The sequence below is a fragment of the Taudactylus pleione genome, unplaced genomic scaffold, assembly GCF_031769625.1.
Source record: "Taudactylus pleione unplaced genomic scaffold, aTauple2 ptg000278l, whole genome shotgun sequence".
Lineage (NCBI taxonomy): Eukaryota > Metazoa > Chordata > Amphibia > Anura > Myobatrachidae > Taudactylus > Taudactylus pleione.
The window spans coordinates 2,089,227-2,106,608 of NW_028284680.1; the positions used below are offsets into that span (position 1 = coordinate 2,089,227).

The following is a 17,382-nucleotide window of genomic DNA, read 5'->3' on the forward strand; positions in this document are numbered from 1 at the left end:
CTGGTGCAGTTATACTATACCCTGCTGGTTATTAGGGTGTTATACTGGTGCAGTTATACTATACCCTGATGCTTATTAGGGTGTTATACTGGTGCAGTTATACTATACCCTGATGCTTATTAGGGTGTCATACTGATGCAGTTATACTATACCCTGCTGGTTTTAAGGGTGTTATACTGGTGCAGTTATACTATACCCTGCTGCTTATTAGGGTGTTATACTGATGCAGTTATACTATACCCTGCTGCTTATTAGGGTGTCATACTGATGCAGTTATACTATACCCTGCTGGTTATTAGGGTGTTATACTGGTGCAGTTATACTATACCCTGCTGCTTATTAGAGTGTTATACTGATGCAGTTATACTATACCCTGCTGGTTATTAGGGTGTTATACTGATGCAGTTATACTATACCCTGCTGGTTATTAAGGTGTTATACTGGTGCAGTTATACTATACCCTGCTGCTTATTAAGGTGTTATACTGGTGCAGTTATACTATACCCTGCTGCTTATTAGGGTGTTATACTGATGCAGTTATACTATACCCGGCTGGTTATTAGGGTGTTATACTGGTGCAGTTATACTATACCCTGCTGCTTATTAGAGTGTTATACTGATGCAGTTATACTATACCCTGCTGGTTATTAGGGTGTTATACTGATGCAGTTATACTATACCCTGCTGGTTATTAGGGTGTTATACTGATGCAGTTATACTATACCCTGCTGCTTATTAGGGTGTTATACTGATGCAGTTATACTATACCCTGCTGGTTATTAGGGTGTTATACTGATGCAGTTATACTATACCCTGCTGGTTATTAGGGTGTTATACTGATGCAGTTATACTATACCCTGCTGGTTATTAAGGTGTTATACTGGTGCAGTTATACTATACCCTGCTGCTTATTAGGGTGTTATACTGATGCAGTTATACTATACCCGGCTGGTTATTAGGGTGTTATACTGGTGCAGTTATACTATACCCTGCTGCTTATTAGAGTGTTATACTGATGCAGTTATACTATACCCTGCTGGTTATTAGGGTGTTATACTGATGCAGTTATACTATACCCTGCTGGTTATTAGGGTGTTATACTGATGCAGTTATACTATACCCTGCTGCTTATTAGGGTGTTATACTGATGCAGTTATACTATACCCTGCTGCTTATTAGGGTGTTAAGCTGGTGCAGTTATACTATGCCCTGCTGCTTATTAGGGTGTTATACTGGTGCAGTTATACTATACCCTGCTGGTTATTAGGGTGTTATACTGATGCAGTTATACTATACCCTGCTGGTTATTAGGGTGTTATACTGATGCAGTTATACTATACCCTGCTGGTTATTAGGATGTTATACTGGTGCAGTTATACTATACCCTGCTGGTTATTAGGGTGTTATACTGATGCAGTTATACTATACCCTGCTGGTTATTATGGTATTATATTGATGCTATTATACTATACCCTGCTGGTTATTAGGGTGTTATACTGATGCAGTTATACTATAGCCTGCTGGTTATTAGGGTGTTATGCTGATGCAGTTATACTATACCCTGCTGGTTATTAGGGTGTTATACTGATGCAGTTATACTATACCCTTCTGGTTATTAGGGTGTTATGCTGATGCAGTTATACTATACCCTGCTGGTTATTAGGGTGTTATAATGATGCTATTCTACTATCCCCTGCTGGTTATTAGGGTGTTATACTGATGCAGTTATACTATACCCTGCTGGTTATTAGGGTGTTATACTGATGCAGTTATACTATACCCTGCTGCTTATTAGGGTGTTATACTGATGCAGTTATACTATACCCTGCTGCTTATTAGGGTGTTATACTGATGCAGTTATACTATACCCTGCTGGTTATTAGGGTGTTATGCTGATGCAGTTATACTATACCCTGCTGCTTATTAGGGTGTTATACTGATGCAGTTATACTATACCCTGCTGGTTATTAGGGTGTTATACTGATGCAGTTATACTATACCCTGCTGCTTATTAGGGTGTTATACTGATGCAGTTATACTATACCCTGCTGCTTATTAGGGTGTTATGCTGATGCAGTTATACTATACCCTGCTGCTTATTAGGGTGTTATACTGATGCAGTTATACTATACCCTGCTGGTTATTAGAGTGTTATACTGATGCAGTTATACTATACCCTGCTGGTTATTAGGGTGTTATACTGATGCAGTTATACTATGTCCTGCTGCTTATTAGGGTGTTATACTGATCCAGTTATACTATACCCTGCTGCTTATTAGAGTGTTATACTGGATCAGTTATACTATACCCTGCTGGTTATTAGGGTGTTATACTGATGCAGTTATACTATACCCTGCTGGTTATTAGGGTGTTATACTGGTTCAGTTATACTATACCCTGCTGCTTATTAGAGTGTTATACTGTTTCAGTTATACTATACCCTGCAGGTTATTAGAGTGTTATACTGGTTCAGTTATACTATACCCTGCTGGTTATTAGGGTGTTATACTGATGCAGTTATACTATACCCTGCTGGTTATTAGGGTGTTATACTGATGCAGTTATACTATACCCTGCTGCTTATTAGAGTGTTATACTGGTTCAGTTATACTATGCCCTGCTGGTTATTAGGGTGTTATGCTGATGCAGTTATACTATACCCTGCTGGTTATTAGGGTGTTATGCTGATGCAGTTATACTATACCCTGCTGGTTATTAGGGTGTCATACTGAAGCAGTTATACTATACCCTGCTGGTTATTAGGGTGTTATACTGATGCAGATATACTATACCCTGCTGCTTATTAGGGTGTCATACTGATGCAGATATACTATACCCTGCTGCTTATTAGGGTGTCATACTGATGCAGTTATACTATACCCTGCTGCTTATTAGGGTGTTATACTGATGCAGTTATACTGTACCCTGCTGCTTATTAGGGTGTTATACTGATGCAGTTATACTATACCCTGCTGGTTATTAGGGTGTTATGCTGATGCAGTTATACTATACCCTGCTGCTTATTACGGTGTTATACTGATGCAGTTATACTATACCCTGCTGGTTATTAGGGTGTTATACTGATGCAGTTATACTATACCCTGCTGGTTATTAGGGTGTTATACTGATGCAGTTATACTATACCCTGCTGGTTATTAGGGTGTTATACTGGTGCAGTTATACTATACCCTGCTGGTTATTAGGGTGTTATACTGATGCAGTTATACTGTACCCTGCTGCTTATTAGGGTGTTATACTGATGCAGTTATACTATACCCTGCTGGTTATTAGGGTGTTATGCTGATGCAGTTATACTATACCCTGCTGCTTATTACGGTGTTATACTGATGCAGTTATACTATACCCTGCTGGTTATTAGGGTGTTATACTGGTGCAGTTATACTATACCCTGCTGGTTATTAGGGTGTTATACTGGTGCAGTTATACTATACCCTGATGCTTATTAGGGTGTCATACTGATGCAGTTATACTATACCCTGCTGGTTTTAAGGGTGTTATACTGGTGCAGTTCTACTATACCCTGCTGCTTATTAGGGTGTTATACTGATGCAGTTATACTATACCCTGCTGCTTATTAGGGTGTTATACTGATACAGTTATACTATACCCTGCTGGTTATTAGGGTGTTATACTGATGCAGTTATACTATACCCTGCTGGTTATTAGGGTGTTACACTGATGCAGTTATACTATACCCTGCTGGTTATTAGGGTGTTATACTGATGCAGTTATACTATACCCTGCTGGTTATTAGGGTGTCATACTGATGCAGTTATACTATACCCTGCTGCTTATTAGGGTGTTATGCTGGTGCAGTTATACTATACCCTGCTGGTTATTAGGGTGTTATACTGGTGCAGTTATACTATACCCTGCTGGTTATTAGGGTGTTATACTGATGCAGCTATACTATGCCCTGCTCCTTATTAAAGTGTTATACTGATACAGTTATACTATACCCTGCTGCTTATTAGGGTGTTATACTGATGCAGTTATACTATACCCTGCTGCTTATTAGGGTGTTATACTGATGCAGTTATACTATACCCTGCTGCTTATTAGGGTGTTATACTGATGCAGTTATACTATACCCTGCTGCTTATTAGGGTGTTATACTGGTGCAGTTATACTATACCCTGCTGGTTATTAGGGTGTTATACTGATGCAGTTATACTATACCCTGCTGGTTATTAGGGTGTTATACTGGTGCAGTTATACTATACCCTGCTGGTTATTAGGGTGTCATACTGATGCAGTTATACTATACCCTGCTGGTTTTAAGGGTGTTATACTGGTGCAGTTATACTATACCCTGCTGCTTATTAGGGTGTTATACTGATGCAGTTATACTATACCCTGCTGCTTATTAGGGTGTTATACTGATGCAGTTATACTATACCCTGCTGCTTATTAGGGTGTTATACTGATGCAGTTATACTATACCCTGCTGGTTATTAGAGTGTTATACTGATGCAGTTATACTATACCCTGCTGCTTATTAGGGTGTTATACTGATGCAGTTATACTATACCCTGCTGGTTATTAGGGTGTTATGCTGATGCAGTTATACTATACCCTGCTGCTTATTAGGGTGTTATGCTGATGCAGTTATACTATACCCTGCTGCTTATTAGGGTGTTATACTGATGCAGTTATACTATACCCTGCTGGTTATTAGGGTGTTATACTGGTGCAGTTATACTATACCCTGCTGGTTATTAGGGTGTTATACTGGTGCAGTTTTACTATACCCTGATGCTTATTAGGGTGTCATACTGATGCAGTTATACTATACCCTGCTGGTTTTAAGGGTGTTATACTGGTGCAGTTATACTATACCCTGCTGCTTATTAGGGTGTTATACTGATGCAGTTATACTATACCCTGCTGCTTATTAGGGTGTTATACTGATGCAGTTATACTATACCCTGCTGGTTATTAGGGTGTTATACTAATGCAGTTAAGGTGCTGCGGAGCTCTTGTGGCACCATATAGATATAGGATAATCATTATATGTACTAGACTCTGTAAGGTGCTGCGGAGCTCGCGTGGCGCCATATAGATATAGGATAATAATATGTACTACACTCTGTAAGGTGCTGCGGAGCTCGTGTGGCGCCATATAGATATAGGATAATAATTATATGTACTAGACTCTGTAAGGTGCTGCGGAGCTTGCATGGTGCCATATGGATATAGGATAATAATTATATGTACTAGACACTGTAAGGTGCTGCGGAGCTCGCGTGGCGCCATATAGATATAGGATAATAATTATATGTACTAGACTCTGTAAGGTGCTGCGGAGCTCGTGTGGCACCATATAGATATAGGATAATAATTATATGTACTAGACTCTGTAAGGTGCTGTGGACCTCGCGTGGCGCCATATAGATATAGGATAATAATTATATGTACTACACTCTGTAAGGTGCTGCGGAGCTCGTGTGGCACCATATAGATATAGGATAATAATTATATGTACTAGACTCTGTAAGGTGCTGCGGAGCTGGCGTGGCGCCATATAGATATAGGATAATAATTATATGTACTAGACTCTGTAAGGTGCTGCAGAGCTCGTGTGGCACCATATGGATATAGGATAATAATTATATGTACTAGACTCTGTAAGGTGCTGTGGACCTCGCGTGGCGCCATATAGATATAGGATAATAATTATATGTACTAGACACTGTAAGGTGCTGCGGAGCTGGCGTGGCCCCATATATAGATATAGGATAATAATTATATGTACTAGACTCTGTAAGGTGCTGCGGAGCTCGCGTAGTGCCATATAGATATAGGATAATAATTATATGTACTAGACTCTGTAAGGTGCTGCGGAGCTCGTGTGGCGCCATATAGATATAGGATAATAATTATATGTACTAGACACTGTAAGGTGCTGCGGAGCTCGTGTGGCACCATATGGATATAGGATAATAATTATATGTACTAGACTCTGTAAGGTGCTGCGGAAGGATTGTTACATCTCCCCCATAGTCCGTATGGAGAGGCTGTGCTTCCGCTGACATGTTAGCCGGTGGTGTGTAGTCAGAATGTCAGCAGAAAGTCGACATTCCCGATGTTAACGTGGTTAAAATGTCAACATCTGCATTATGTCAATACTGTCAGAATTGTGAGGTTCCCATTAGTGTTGGGGGTAGCATTTGAAGCAGACTAAAAGCACATTGTTGACATCAGTGTCAGCGTTACATCAGTGTCAGCGTTACATCAGTGTCAGCGTTACATCAGTGTCAACGTTACATCAGTGTCAACGTTACATTGCATCGCCATGATGAATTTTGTCTTTGACATGTTCAATGTCAACATTACAACTATGTCGACATAATGAATGTCAATACTGAGAGTTAACAAAATAGAAACTAGATATAGACTGTAGAGAGGTCAACAAACATCCCATGGCCGGTCCTGTGTGAGCCCCGTATTGCTGGCCGTCTCTGGCCTGAAGTACCCGCCGTATCATGAGCCTCACCTGATGTCTGACCACCCGCGGGATAAGTTCATCAAAATAAGCCTCAGTAGCCTGGGCGAAGCCTCTGTAGGTGGTCCGCAGCTGCATGTCCTTGTCCCGCAATAACCAGCTGTGAGAGGGGCACAGGGAGGGCAGAGCTAAGCATAGGAGACACCAAACTGTACCACATCTAGACACCCTCCCCTACATTACACTGCTGGCATCACTACATGTGCCCTCAGTCTACTATGTGCAATGCTGGCATCACTACATGTGCCCTCAGTCTACTATGTGCAATGCTGACATCACTACATGTGCCCTCAGTCTACTATGTGCAATGCTGGCAACACTACATGTGCCTTCAGTCTACTATGTGCAATGCTGTCATCACTACATGTGCCTTCAGTCTACTATGTGCAATGCTGGCATCACTACATGTGCCCTCAGTCTACTATGTGCAATGCTGACATCACTACATGTGCCCTCAGTGTACTATGTGCAATGCTGACATCACTACATGTGCCCTCAGTCTACTATGTGCAATGCTGACAACACTACATGTGCCTTCAGTCTACTATGTGCAATGCTGGCATCACTACATGTGCCCTCAGTCTACTATGTGCAATGCTGACAACACTACATGTGCCTTCAGTCTACTATGTGCAATGCTGGCATCACTACATGTGCCCTCAGTCTACTATGTGCAATGCTGAGATCACTACATGTGCCTTCAGTCTACTATGTGCAATGCTGACATCACTACATGTGCCTTCAGTCTACTATGTGCAATGCTGGCAACACTACATGTGCCTTCAGTCTACTATGTGCAATGCTGGCATCACTACATGTGCCCTCAGTCTACTATGTGCAATGCTGAGATCACTACATGTGCCTTCAGTCTACTATGTGCAATGCTGACATCACTACATGTGCCTTCAGTCTACTATGTGCAATGCTGACAACACTACATGTGCCCTCAGTCTACTATGTGCAATGCTGGCATCACTACGTGTGCCTTCAGTGTACTATGTGCAATGCTGGCATCACTACTTGTGCCCTCAGTCTACTATGTGCAATGCTGGCATCACTACATGTGCCCTCAGTTTACTATGTGCAATGCTGGCATCACTACTTCAGTCTACTATGTGCAATGCTGACATCACTACATGTGCCCTCAGTCTACTATGTGCAATGCTGGCATCACTACATGTGCCCTCAGTCTACTATGTGCAATGCTGACATCACTACATGTGCCCTCAGTGTACTATGTGCAATGCTGGCATCACTACATGTGCCCTCAGTGTACTATGTGCAATGCTGGCATCACTACATGTGCCCTCAGTGTACTATGTGCAACGCTGGCACACTACATGTGCCCTCAGTCTACTATGTGCAATGCTGACAACACTACATGTGCCCTCAGTCTACTATGTGCAATGCTGGCATCACATGTGCCTTCAGTCTACTTAGTGCAATGCTGACATCACTACATGTGCCCTCACTCTACTTAGTGCAATGCTGACATCACTACATGTGCTCTCAGTCTACTATGTGCAATGCTGACATCACTACATGTGCCCTCAGTGTACTATGTGCAATGCTGGCATCACTACATGTACCCTCAGTCTACTATGTGCAATGCTGACAACACTACATGTGCCCTCAGTCTACTATGTGCAATGCTCAATGTTCCAGGCCTTCATTTGTTACCTTGGTGCAATCCCATCTTGTTGATGGGCAGGAACCAATAAGCACAATGAGACCAGAGCCCCCCCCCCAAACCACCATATTGTTTACCAGCCACCCCACCCTTTCTGTTCCCATGCCAATCACCCAGTGTACAGTGCACAAGTAACATTCGGGTGCCAACTCCAAGTACACCGTCCCATTGCTAGGATGCCCGCACAGACACCCGGATCCTATGGGCTGACCTGAGGCCCAGTGCTGTGGACCCAATGCCAAACTCCAAACCACTCTGCTGGTGCCACGGAGATTCCTCCTATGTTGGCACAACTTGACTGGTAGTGGCGCTGTGGGCAGTGACAAGCAATTCGCTCATTTTGCCAATCTCTGCCATTACGAGGTACAAATGCAGTTATAGGCCTTTATTTCGGAGCAGGAGACCCTTATAATCTGTCCTAAATGCAGATCTTCCTCTCTTAATGCTCCACATCCGCTGCACAAGGATATCAATAGGAACACTTTGCTCTATGTACTAATACTTACTCCTCCATTCCAGCTGCATTACTCTGCCTGTAACGTAACCTGTAACCTCTATTTACTACTGATGAGCATAAATATCTGTATGAATTGCGCCAGGCTGCCATAGGCTGGTGTGAGCCATAACCCACCAATAGTGACTTATAGACACAGCATTATGTAAGGACGCTATTACATTTCTGTACATTGCCTACTATACTATTACTTTATTTCAGTCTTTATTTAAACAATAAACTTTATTTAATATGTATTTGCATTAATAACAGTTATGTATTATACTGTCTATTCCTCTGTAGGGCACCAATGTTAGGCAACCTCCACTTGGAATCCCTGTTACTGACACATTGGCCCTGATTCAGAGCCGGACGCTCTGACCAGAGCGCTCGCTCTGAATCAGGGCCCACCTCCATAATTATGGAGCGTCCTCCCGGACGCTCGTATAGCTGTGGGTCACCACCCACAGCCTATACAAGCGCGCAGGTTGATGGTCGCGATGGTCTTGACCATCGCGACCATCGCCACTGCGAGCCGGAGCCTGCGGTTGAGTTTCTCAACCGCAAGGCCCGGAGTGATTTTGGCTCTATCAGAGCCAAAATCACTCCCACTGACATCACTAGTGATGTCAGTGGGGCCGGCCTCTGACGGTAGGCGTTCCCTTGGGAACGCCCCCGTCTGGAAGGCACGCCCCCGGCACGCCCACCAAAGGGGGCGTGCTGTCAATCAACATCGACAGCACGCCCCCTTTGATCAGACACAACGAGCGAAGGAAAGTCCTTCGCTCGTCGCGTCTGGCGCATGCGCACGACGGAGCTCCCTCCGTCGTGCGCATGCGCAGTGCACACCATCGACCCACTTGTGAGCGGACAGCCGCTTGCGAGTGGGTCTGAATGAGGCCCATTGTCTGTGGTAGTAGCTCATTACATTGCTATACGTGTCTGAGATGATACCACCATCAGACAATTAGGGGTCCTCCTCACAGCTTCCAGTGCAGATATTGCTTCACTATTGGCTGTTGTTACTTGGAAGCCAGGGGTGTATCTAGGGGTCCAAGCGCCCCTGGCAAACTAAGGGACTGGCGCCCCCCTCCAATGACTGCTTCTACTAAAAAAAAAAAAAAACACACACTGGGGGTAGTTTAATTCACACACGTGAAGAAATAGGGAGAGTATAATTTTTGTAAGTGTAAGTGTGTGTGTGTGTAGTATGTGTGACTGCATGTAAGTGACTAGTGTGACTGTGTGTGTGACTGTGTGTAAGTGACAGTGTAATATGTGTGACTAAGTGACTAGTGTGACTGTGTGTATGTGTCAGTGTGTGTGTGACTAGTGTGACTGTGTGTGAGTAACAGTGTAAGTGTGTGTGTGTAGTATGTGTGACTGTAAGTGACTAGTGTGACTATGTGTGTGACTGTGTGTAAGTGACAGTGTAATATGTGTGACTAAGTGACTAGTGTGACTGTGTGTATGTGTCAGTGTGTGTGTGACTAGTGTGACTGTGTGTGAGTAACAGTGTAAGTGTGTGTGTGTGTAGTATGTGTGACTGTAAGTGACTAGTGTGACTGTGTGTGTGTGTGTCAGTGTGTGTGACTAGTGTGACTGTGTGTCTGTGTGTAAGTGACAGTGTAAGTGTGTGTGTGTAGTATGTGTGACTGTGTGTAAGTGAGTGTGACTGTGTGAGTGTAAGTGTGTGTGTGTAGTATGTGTGACTGTGTGTAAGGGACTAGTGTGACTGTGTGCAAGTGACAGTGTAAGTGTGTGTAGTATGTGACTGTGTGTGAGTGACTAGTGTGTTGTGTGTTTCTGTGTGTGTGTCTGTGTGTCTGTGTCTGTGTGTGTCTGTGTGTGAGTGACTAGTGTGTTGTGTGTGTCTGTGTGTGTGTCTGTGTGTGTGTGTGTGTGTGTGTGTGTCTGTGTGTCTGTCTGTGTGTGTGTCTGTGTCTGTGTGTAAGTGACTAGTGTGACTGTATTAGTGTGACCCCTGTTTTTGGTCTAAGAACCTCCCCCTCCCCCAGAGGCAGCTGCAGGGAGGACTATATCTCCCAGCAACCACCTCCCAGCAGCCCACTGGTCCCCCAGCAGCCCTCCGCGACTCCCAGCAGCCCCATCCCCTTCCCCAGTGCAAATATGGAGGGGAGATGACATGGGGCCGTGGAGACCACCAGAGACCAGCAGACCGGTGAGTAGGTTTTTTTTGTTTGTTTGTTTGTTTTTCTCGCTAACATACATTTTTTTTTACTGAATACTGCGGGTATCGGGAGCACGCATACCCACGGTATTCCACAATTGGGCATGAGATTTTTTTACCTGGCTAAACCTCGCCCCCAACTGAATATTCCCCTTAGCATACGAACAAACGCCTGGTTGTCAGCCGGTTACACTCCAAGTGCGAATGGAGGTGTGACCGAGTTGCGCAAAACTCAGTATTTCCCATAGTTGCATCCGCAAGATGAAGTTGCGCACAAGTCAGCATGAGCCCCATTGCGTATATTGCACACCGTACAGGAAGCCATCGGCTGTAATAATCTGTGATGGAGGAGGATAAACCCATGTGACCAGGAATGTAACGCTAGGGCCTCATTCAGAGATGGACGCTAATGTCACAGCAGCTGCTGGCCGAAAGTACGCAAGTGTTGCAGTATTTGCATTGAGATGCCATCTTGCTGCTTTGCAAATCCAAGCATCTGTGTACAAAGACGCAGCATCGGTCGCAGATATACGATTATCGCAGTTCTGCATAACCCTATGGCTACTCAGAATGGGCGCCAGAACTGAGACGCCGGAGACATTTTTATTGCGTACAGGAACGCAGGTGCAGATTGTGAAACGCTCAGAAAAAGGTTGCAACACGTTTGCTTTTTTGACCGCCACTCCTACAAACGCTCTGCGAGTGTAAACAGTCGCTGTGAGAGGCTACGGTAAAGTAACTAGACGCATGCGCAGTTTACCGATAAATGCTCAATTGCGTAAATATCGGTAATGCGCACTTCTCTAAATCAGGCCCATGGCCCGTCCGTACAGCGAGTGAGCGTTTGGCATATAGCGTAATAGTACACACAGGACGGGAAAGTTGCGCTCTCACCTCGGTAATCCTCCCAGATCCCACTCTGCGCAGATATACGGCCCTGGGCGTAAAATCACCCATAGTCCCACTTCAGATGCTATATCTAAAAACGTCCTGGAGGAGAGAGAGAAAAGTAACGTGTTACCGGGGATACAAAACCTAAAACACTCCGATTACATTATTAAATACATTTCAGCTGCTTCCCAAAGATTCTTAATAATTAAGAGATTTAAACATTTGAAAAATAAAAATACACACGCATAGTGACACGGACACATACAGCAATGATTATATATGAACTGAGATTGTGTATGAGCATTACGGCTGGTTGCATTTAGCGTTGGACTGACCCACAGGTGTACAGGGGACATTCCTGGTGGGTGGATCATGGATAAACTTGGGTGATTGATTTGTTTCTATGGAAACTACAACAAGAATTGGGCCTGATTCAGACCCACTCGCGGCCATCGCGGCCATCAAAATGCATGCTCGTATAGGCTGTGGGTGGTGACCCACAGCTATACGAGCGTCCAGGAGGACGCTCCATTTTCATGGAGGGCGGCCCTCATTCAGAGCGTATATTTTCTCACCCATTATATCAGTATATTTTCTCACCCATTAGATTAGTATATATTCTCACCCATTATATCAGTATATTTTCTTACCCATTATATCAGTATATTTTCTCACCCATTAGATTTGTTTATTTTCTCACCCATTAGATTTGTTTATTTTCTCACTCAATTAGTTTATTTTCTCACCCATTATATTAGTATACCATATTTTCTCACCCATTAGATTAGTTTATTTGCTCACCCATTATATTAGTATATTTTCTCACCCATTATATTAGTTTATTTTCTCACCCATTATATTAGTATATTTTCTCACCCATTATATTAGTATATTTTCTCACCCATTATATTAGTTTATTTTCTCACCCATTATATTAGTTTATTTTCTCACCCTTCAGATTAGTTTATTTTCTCACCCATTAGATTAGTATATTTTCTCACCCATTAGATTAGTATATTTTCTCACCCATTAGATTAGTTTATTTTCTCACCCTTTAGATTAGTTTATTTTCTCACCCTTTAGATTAGTTTATTTTCTCACCCATTAGATTAGCTTATTTTCTCACCCATTATATCAGTATATTTTCTCACCCATTAGATTTGTTTATTTTCTCACCCATTAGATTTGTTTATTTTCTCACTCAATTAGTTTATTTTCTCACCCATTATATTAGTATACCATATTTTCTCACCCATTAGATTAGTTTATTTGCTCACCCATTATATTAGTATATTTTCTCACCCATTATATTAGTTTATTTTCTCACCCATTATATTAGTATATTTTCTCACCTATTATATTAGTTTATTTTCTCACCCTTAAGATTAGTTTATTTTCTCACCCATTAGATTAGTATATTTTCTCACCCATTAGATTAGTATATTTTCTCACCCATTAGATTAGTTTATTTTCTCACCCTTTAGATTAGTTTATTTTCTCACCCTTTAGATTAGTTTATTTTCTCACCCATTAGATTAGTTTATTTTCTCACCCATTATATCAGTATATTTTCTCACCCATTAGATTTGTTTATTTTCTCACTCAATTAGTTTATTTTCTCACCCATTATATTAGTATACCATATTTTCTCACCCATTAGATTAGTTTATTTGCTCACCCATTATATTAGTATATTTTCTCACCCATTATATTAGTTTATTTTCTCACCCATTATATTAGTATATTTTCTCACCCATTATATTAGTTTATTTTCTCACCCTTCAGATTAGTTTATTTTCTCACCCATTAGATTAGTATATTTTCTCACCCATTATATTCGTTTATTTTCTCACCCATTATATTAGTATATTTTCTCACCCATTATATTAGTTTATTTTCTCACCCATTATATTAGTTTATTTTCTCACCCTTCAGATTAGTTTATTTTCTCACCCATTAGATTAGTATATTTTCTCACCCATTAGATTAGTTTATTTTCTCACCCTTTAGATTAGTTTATTTTCTCACCCTTTAGATTAGTTTATTTTCTCACCCATTAGATTAGTTTATTTTCTCACCCATTATATCAGTATATTTTCTCACCCATTATATTAGTTTATTTTCTCACCCATTAGATTAGTATATTTTCTCACCCATTATATTAGTTTATTTTCTCACCCTTTAGATTAGTTTATTTTCTCACCCATTAGATTAGTATATTTTCTCACCCATTAGATTAGTATATATTCTCACCCATTAGATTCGTTTATTTTCTCACCCATTATATTCGTTTATTTTCTCACCCATTAGATCAGTTTATTTTCTCACCCATTATATCAGTATATTTTCTCACCCATTAGATTTGTTTATTTTCTCACCCATTATATTTGCATATTTTCTCGCCCATCTCCAGAGCCACAGACCATGTACCTGCCGGGAAATAGTGACATAGGGGCGGCAGACACTACTGATATGAGAGTTGAATCTGTCATTTTATTGGCAAAATGTTGTGATGTGCTGGAATAGGTTTGTGGCATCTGCTATATACCATCTCTGTGAAGCACTGTTACAGTACCCAGGGGCGTATCTATAATGAGTGCAGGATGTGCGGTCCTAGGGGATTCACAGTGCACCCCCTTAATTCAATACCTACCTCTACGGAGTCCGACATCGGCGGTAGCAGCGCTGTACAAATCACCGGCAAAATGGCACGGAGGACATTTTCCCAGCGTTTTGCACATGCGCAGTAGGAAAACTACCAGGAAAATGGCTGCTGCGCCATTTCCCTGGTGACCTGCGCATGTGCAGTAGATTCTGGCACAGCCCTAGAGACTACTAGTACCCAAGACTGAGTCTACTGCTGCGCTCAGTGCGCTGCCGGCCGCCGGGTAGAGAGGAGGGGGGCCCGGACTGAGACTGCACAGTCCCCTTCCTCTCATAATATACCCCTGCCAGCACCCCACCAACAGCTGCTGTGCTGATAACTCTGATAGCTCACATATAGGATATAATCCATGTTAACACATATATATATATATATTAGTGCCGGACATGGATTATATCCTATATGTGAGCTATCAGAGTTATCAGCACAGCAGCTGTGTACAGACCACGTGGCTCGTACACAGCGAGTATCTTATGTATGAGAACTAAATATGACCTCATCGCGATGATAGCATTACTGTCCCTATACAGTGTCGCATGTAAATGTGGCGTTACCCAAGTTCCAGATTCCCGGTGAAGTCAAACTTTCCCTTTTGCGGCTCATGTAGATTCCACGCAACGTATCTAGGAAGAGAGATTTTAGGAATACATGTTATACAGCCATATACTGTAACATAAACAAGAATCTGCTGTATACACAAAAGGGTCATATAGGAGGAGTAGGGTCTATGTATGTATAGTGACTTACACACGGCATCATCTACTGCTGCTGTACACACAAAGGGTCATATAGGAGGAGTAGGGTCTATGTACGTATAGTGATTTACACACGGCATCATCTACTGCTGCTGTATACACAAAGGGTCATATAGGAGGAGTAGGGTCTATGTACGTATAGTGATTTACACACGGCATCATCTACTGCTGCTGTATACACAAAGGGTCATATAGGAGGAGTAGGGTCTATGTACGTATAGTGACTTACACACGGCATCATCTACTGCTGCTGTATACACAAACGGTCATATAGGAGGAGTAGGGTCTATGTATGTATAGTGCTTTACACACGGCATCATCTACTGCTGCTGTATACACAAAAGGTCATATAGGAGGAGTAGGGTCTATGTACGTATAATGATTTACACACGGCATCATCTACTGCTGCTGTACACACAAAGGGTCATATAGGAGGAGTAGGGTCTATGTATGTATAGTGACTTACACACGGCATCATCTACTGCTGCTGTACAAACAAAGGGTCATATAGGAGGAGTAGGGTCTATGTATGTATAGTGCTTTACACACGGCATCATCTACTGCTGCTGTATACACAAAGGGTCATATAGGAGGAGTAGGGTCTATGTACGTATAGTGACTTACACACGGCATCATCTACTGCTGCTGTATACACAAAGGGTCATATAGGAGGAGTAGGGTCTATGTATGTATAGTGCTTTACACACGGCATCATCTACTGCTGCTGTATACACAAAGGGTCATATAGGAGGAGTAGGGTCTATGTATGTATAGTGACTTACACACGGCATCATCTACTGCTGCTGTACACAACGATCTGATTGGCCACAGTGATAGCTGCTCATGTTAGGACCTTGGCCTTCATTCGCTGCGTTACCTAACCCTTCCCAACATAGCCAATTCCAGCCATTCCCGGGGAGGAAATGCCGCCAGAAGCAATGGCCTTCCCAGTCTGCAAGCAGAATTACTCTGTGGTGCTTGGCTGTCATTTATCCTCTGAACTTCTAAGTGTGTCTTTCAGAGCACACAGGTAACGCGAGAGCAGCGATGAATAACTATAGGCGCAATGACTGCGCCATCTGCTGTACCATGCAATACTTCACATTACCGGTGTATTATTATCTCCAGATGACTGATCAGGGCTACGTGTAATGGTCTGCACTTGTGGTACCTACGTTGTCAGAGTGTTCAGACCGCAGGCCTTCATCTTGAGCATGCGATCCCTCCAGTACTGCAAAGGGACTCGGAAATAGTGCAAGGACCCTCCCAGAATCCTGAAGGGCTCTCCTTCCAATAGGAACTGCGCGTCCTCGGCCTGAAGACCCTTCTGTCGGCCCAACATGCTCACGAAGAGGGAATCGAGCACACGATACCTGTGGGTGAGAAGGAGATGGGTCAGGTTGGATCATCTTGCATAATGCACAGGTTTAAAAATGTACTAAAGTAAAAATAAAAAAAAAACAGATTTTTAGTAAAATGTCCTATTAATGTACCGTACGTGTGTTTTATAAGACAAGTTGTGTTCAATTCAACAATGCTCTCCACTTAGCACTTCGTCACCGCCCATAATAATATAGAGGACAGTGTGGGCCATCCTCTAGTTACTGTACAGTACAATTAATAAAATGGAGCTGGCATATGCTGGGTCACCCCCACCCTGGTATAGTTACCCCTGATGCAGGCACAGCCGTCCTGCTCCGGTGATCTGTTCCGTCGCGGTGCATACTTCTCTACTCTCCTACAAGTTGTGGAAGGATCCCGACTTTTCGTATTGTACTCCGCACCCCCCTAAGAGTAGGCGGATCTCCCGCATCTCAACTGGTTCTTAGTGATGTGGAGCAGGTCGGGGATATTATAGAGGAATTTGTGGGTCCGTATGGAGGGACGGCGCTAAATGGGGCCTAATGACATGAAGAGCCCAGCCCCGGCCCCCTCAGCTGTCAGCTGCATCCCCTCTTTCCGGGTTCTCCCGGAGAGGAGTTAATGATAGCAGACAAGTATGCTGCAGTGGGAACCATTGGGGCTGTGTCCTCACTAACATATCACTTATCTCCTGATATACTCTGTGCTGCTGGGGACCCTGCTCCTCCCACTATATAACCCTCAGTCTGTGGCTTCCTGCTGCCTCCATTCCCCTCCTCACATCATGTCACTGCCCCTGTCACATGCAG

The 17,382-nt window shown here is 42.8% G+C and overlaps 1 protein-coding gene across 2 annotated transcripts in view; it reads right to left on the bottom strand.

Annotated features, from left to right (window-relative positions):
* The window catches only part of GLB1L2 (galactosidase beta 1 like 2), a 155,731-nt gene that overhangs the window by 106,147 nt on the left and 32,202 nt on the right, over nt 1-17,382 (bottom strand). For both annotated transcript variants that reach the window (XM_088481831.1, XM_088481830.1), the window contains exons 2-5: nt 16,387-16,584; nt 15,011-15,079; nt 11,795-11,890; nt 6,518-6,626 (exon numbers count right to left, since the gene is read on the bottom strand). In XM_088481831.1, the coding sequence (XP_088337957.1) occupies nt 6,518-6,626; nt 11,795-11,890; nt 15,011-15,079; nt 16,387-16,584 (472 nt within the window). The remainder of the gene's footprint in view (nt 1-6,517; nt 6,627-11,794; nt 11,891-15,010; nt 15,080-16,386; nt 16,585-17,382) is intronic.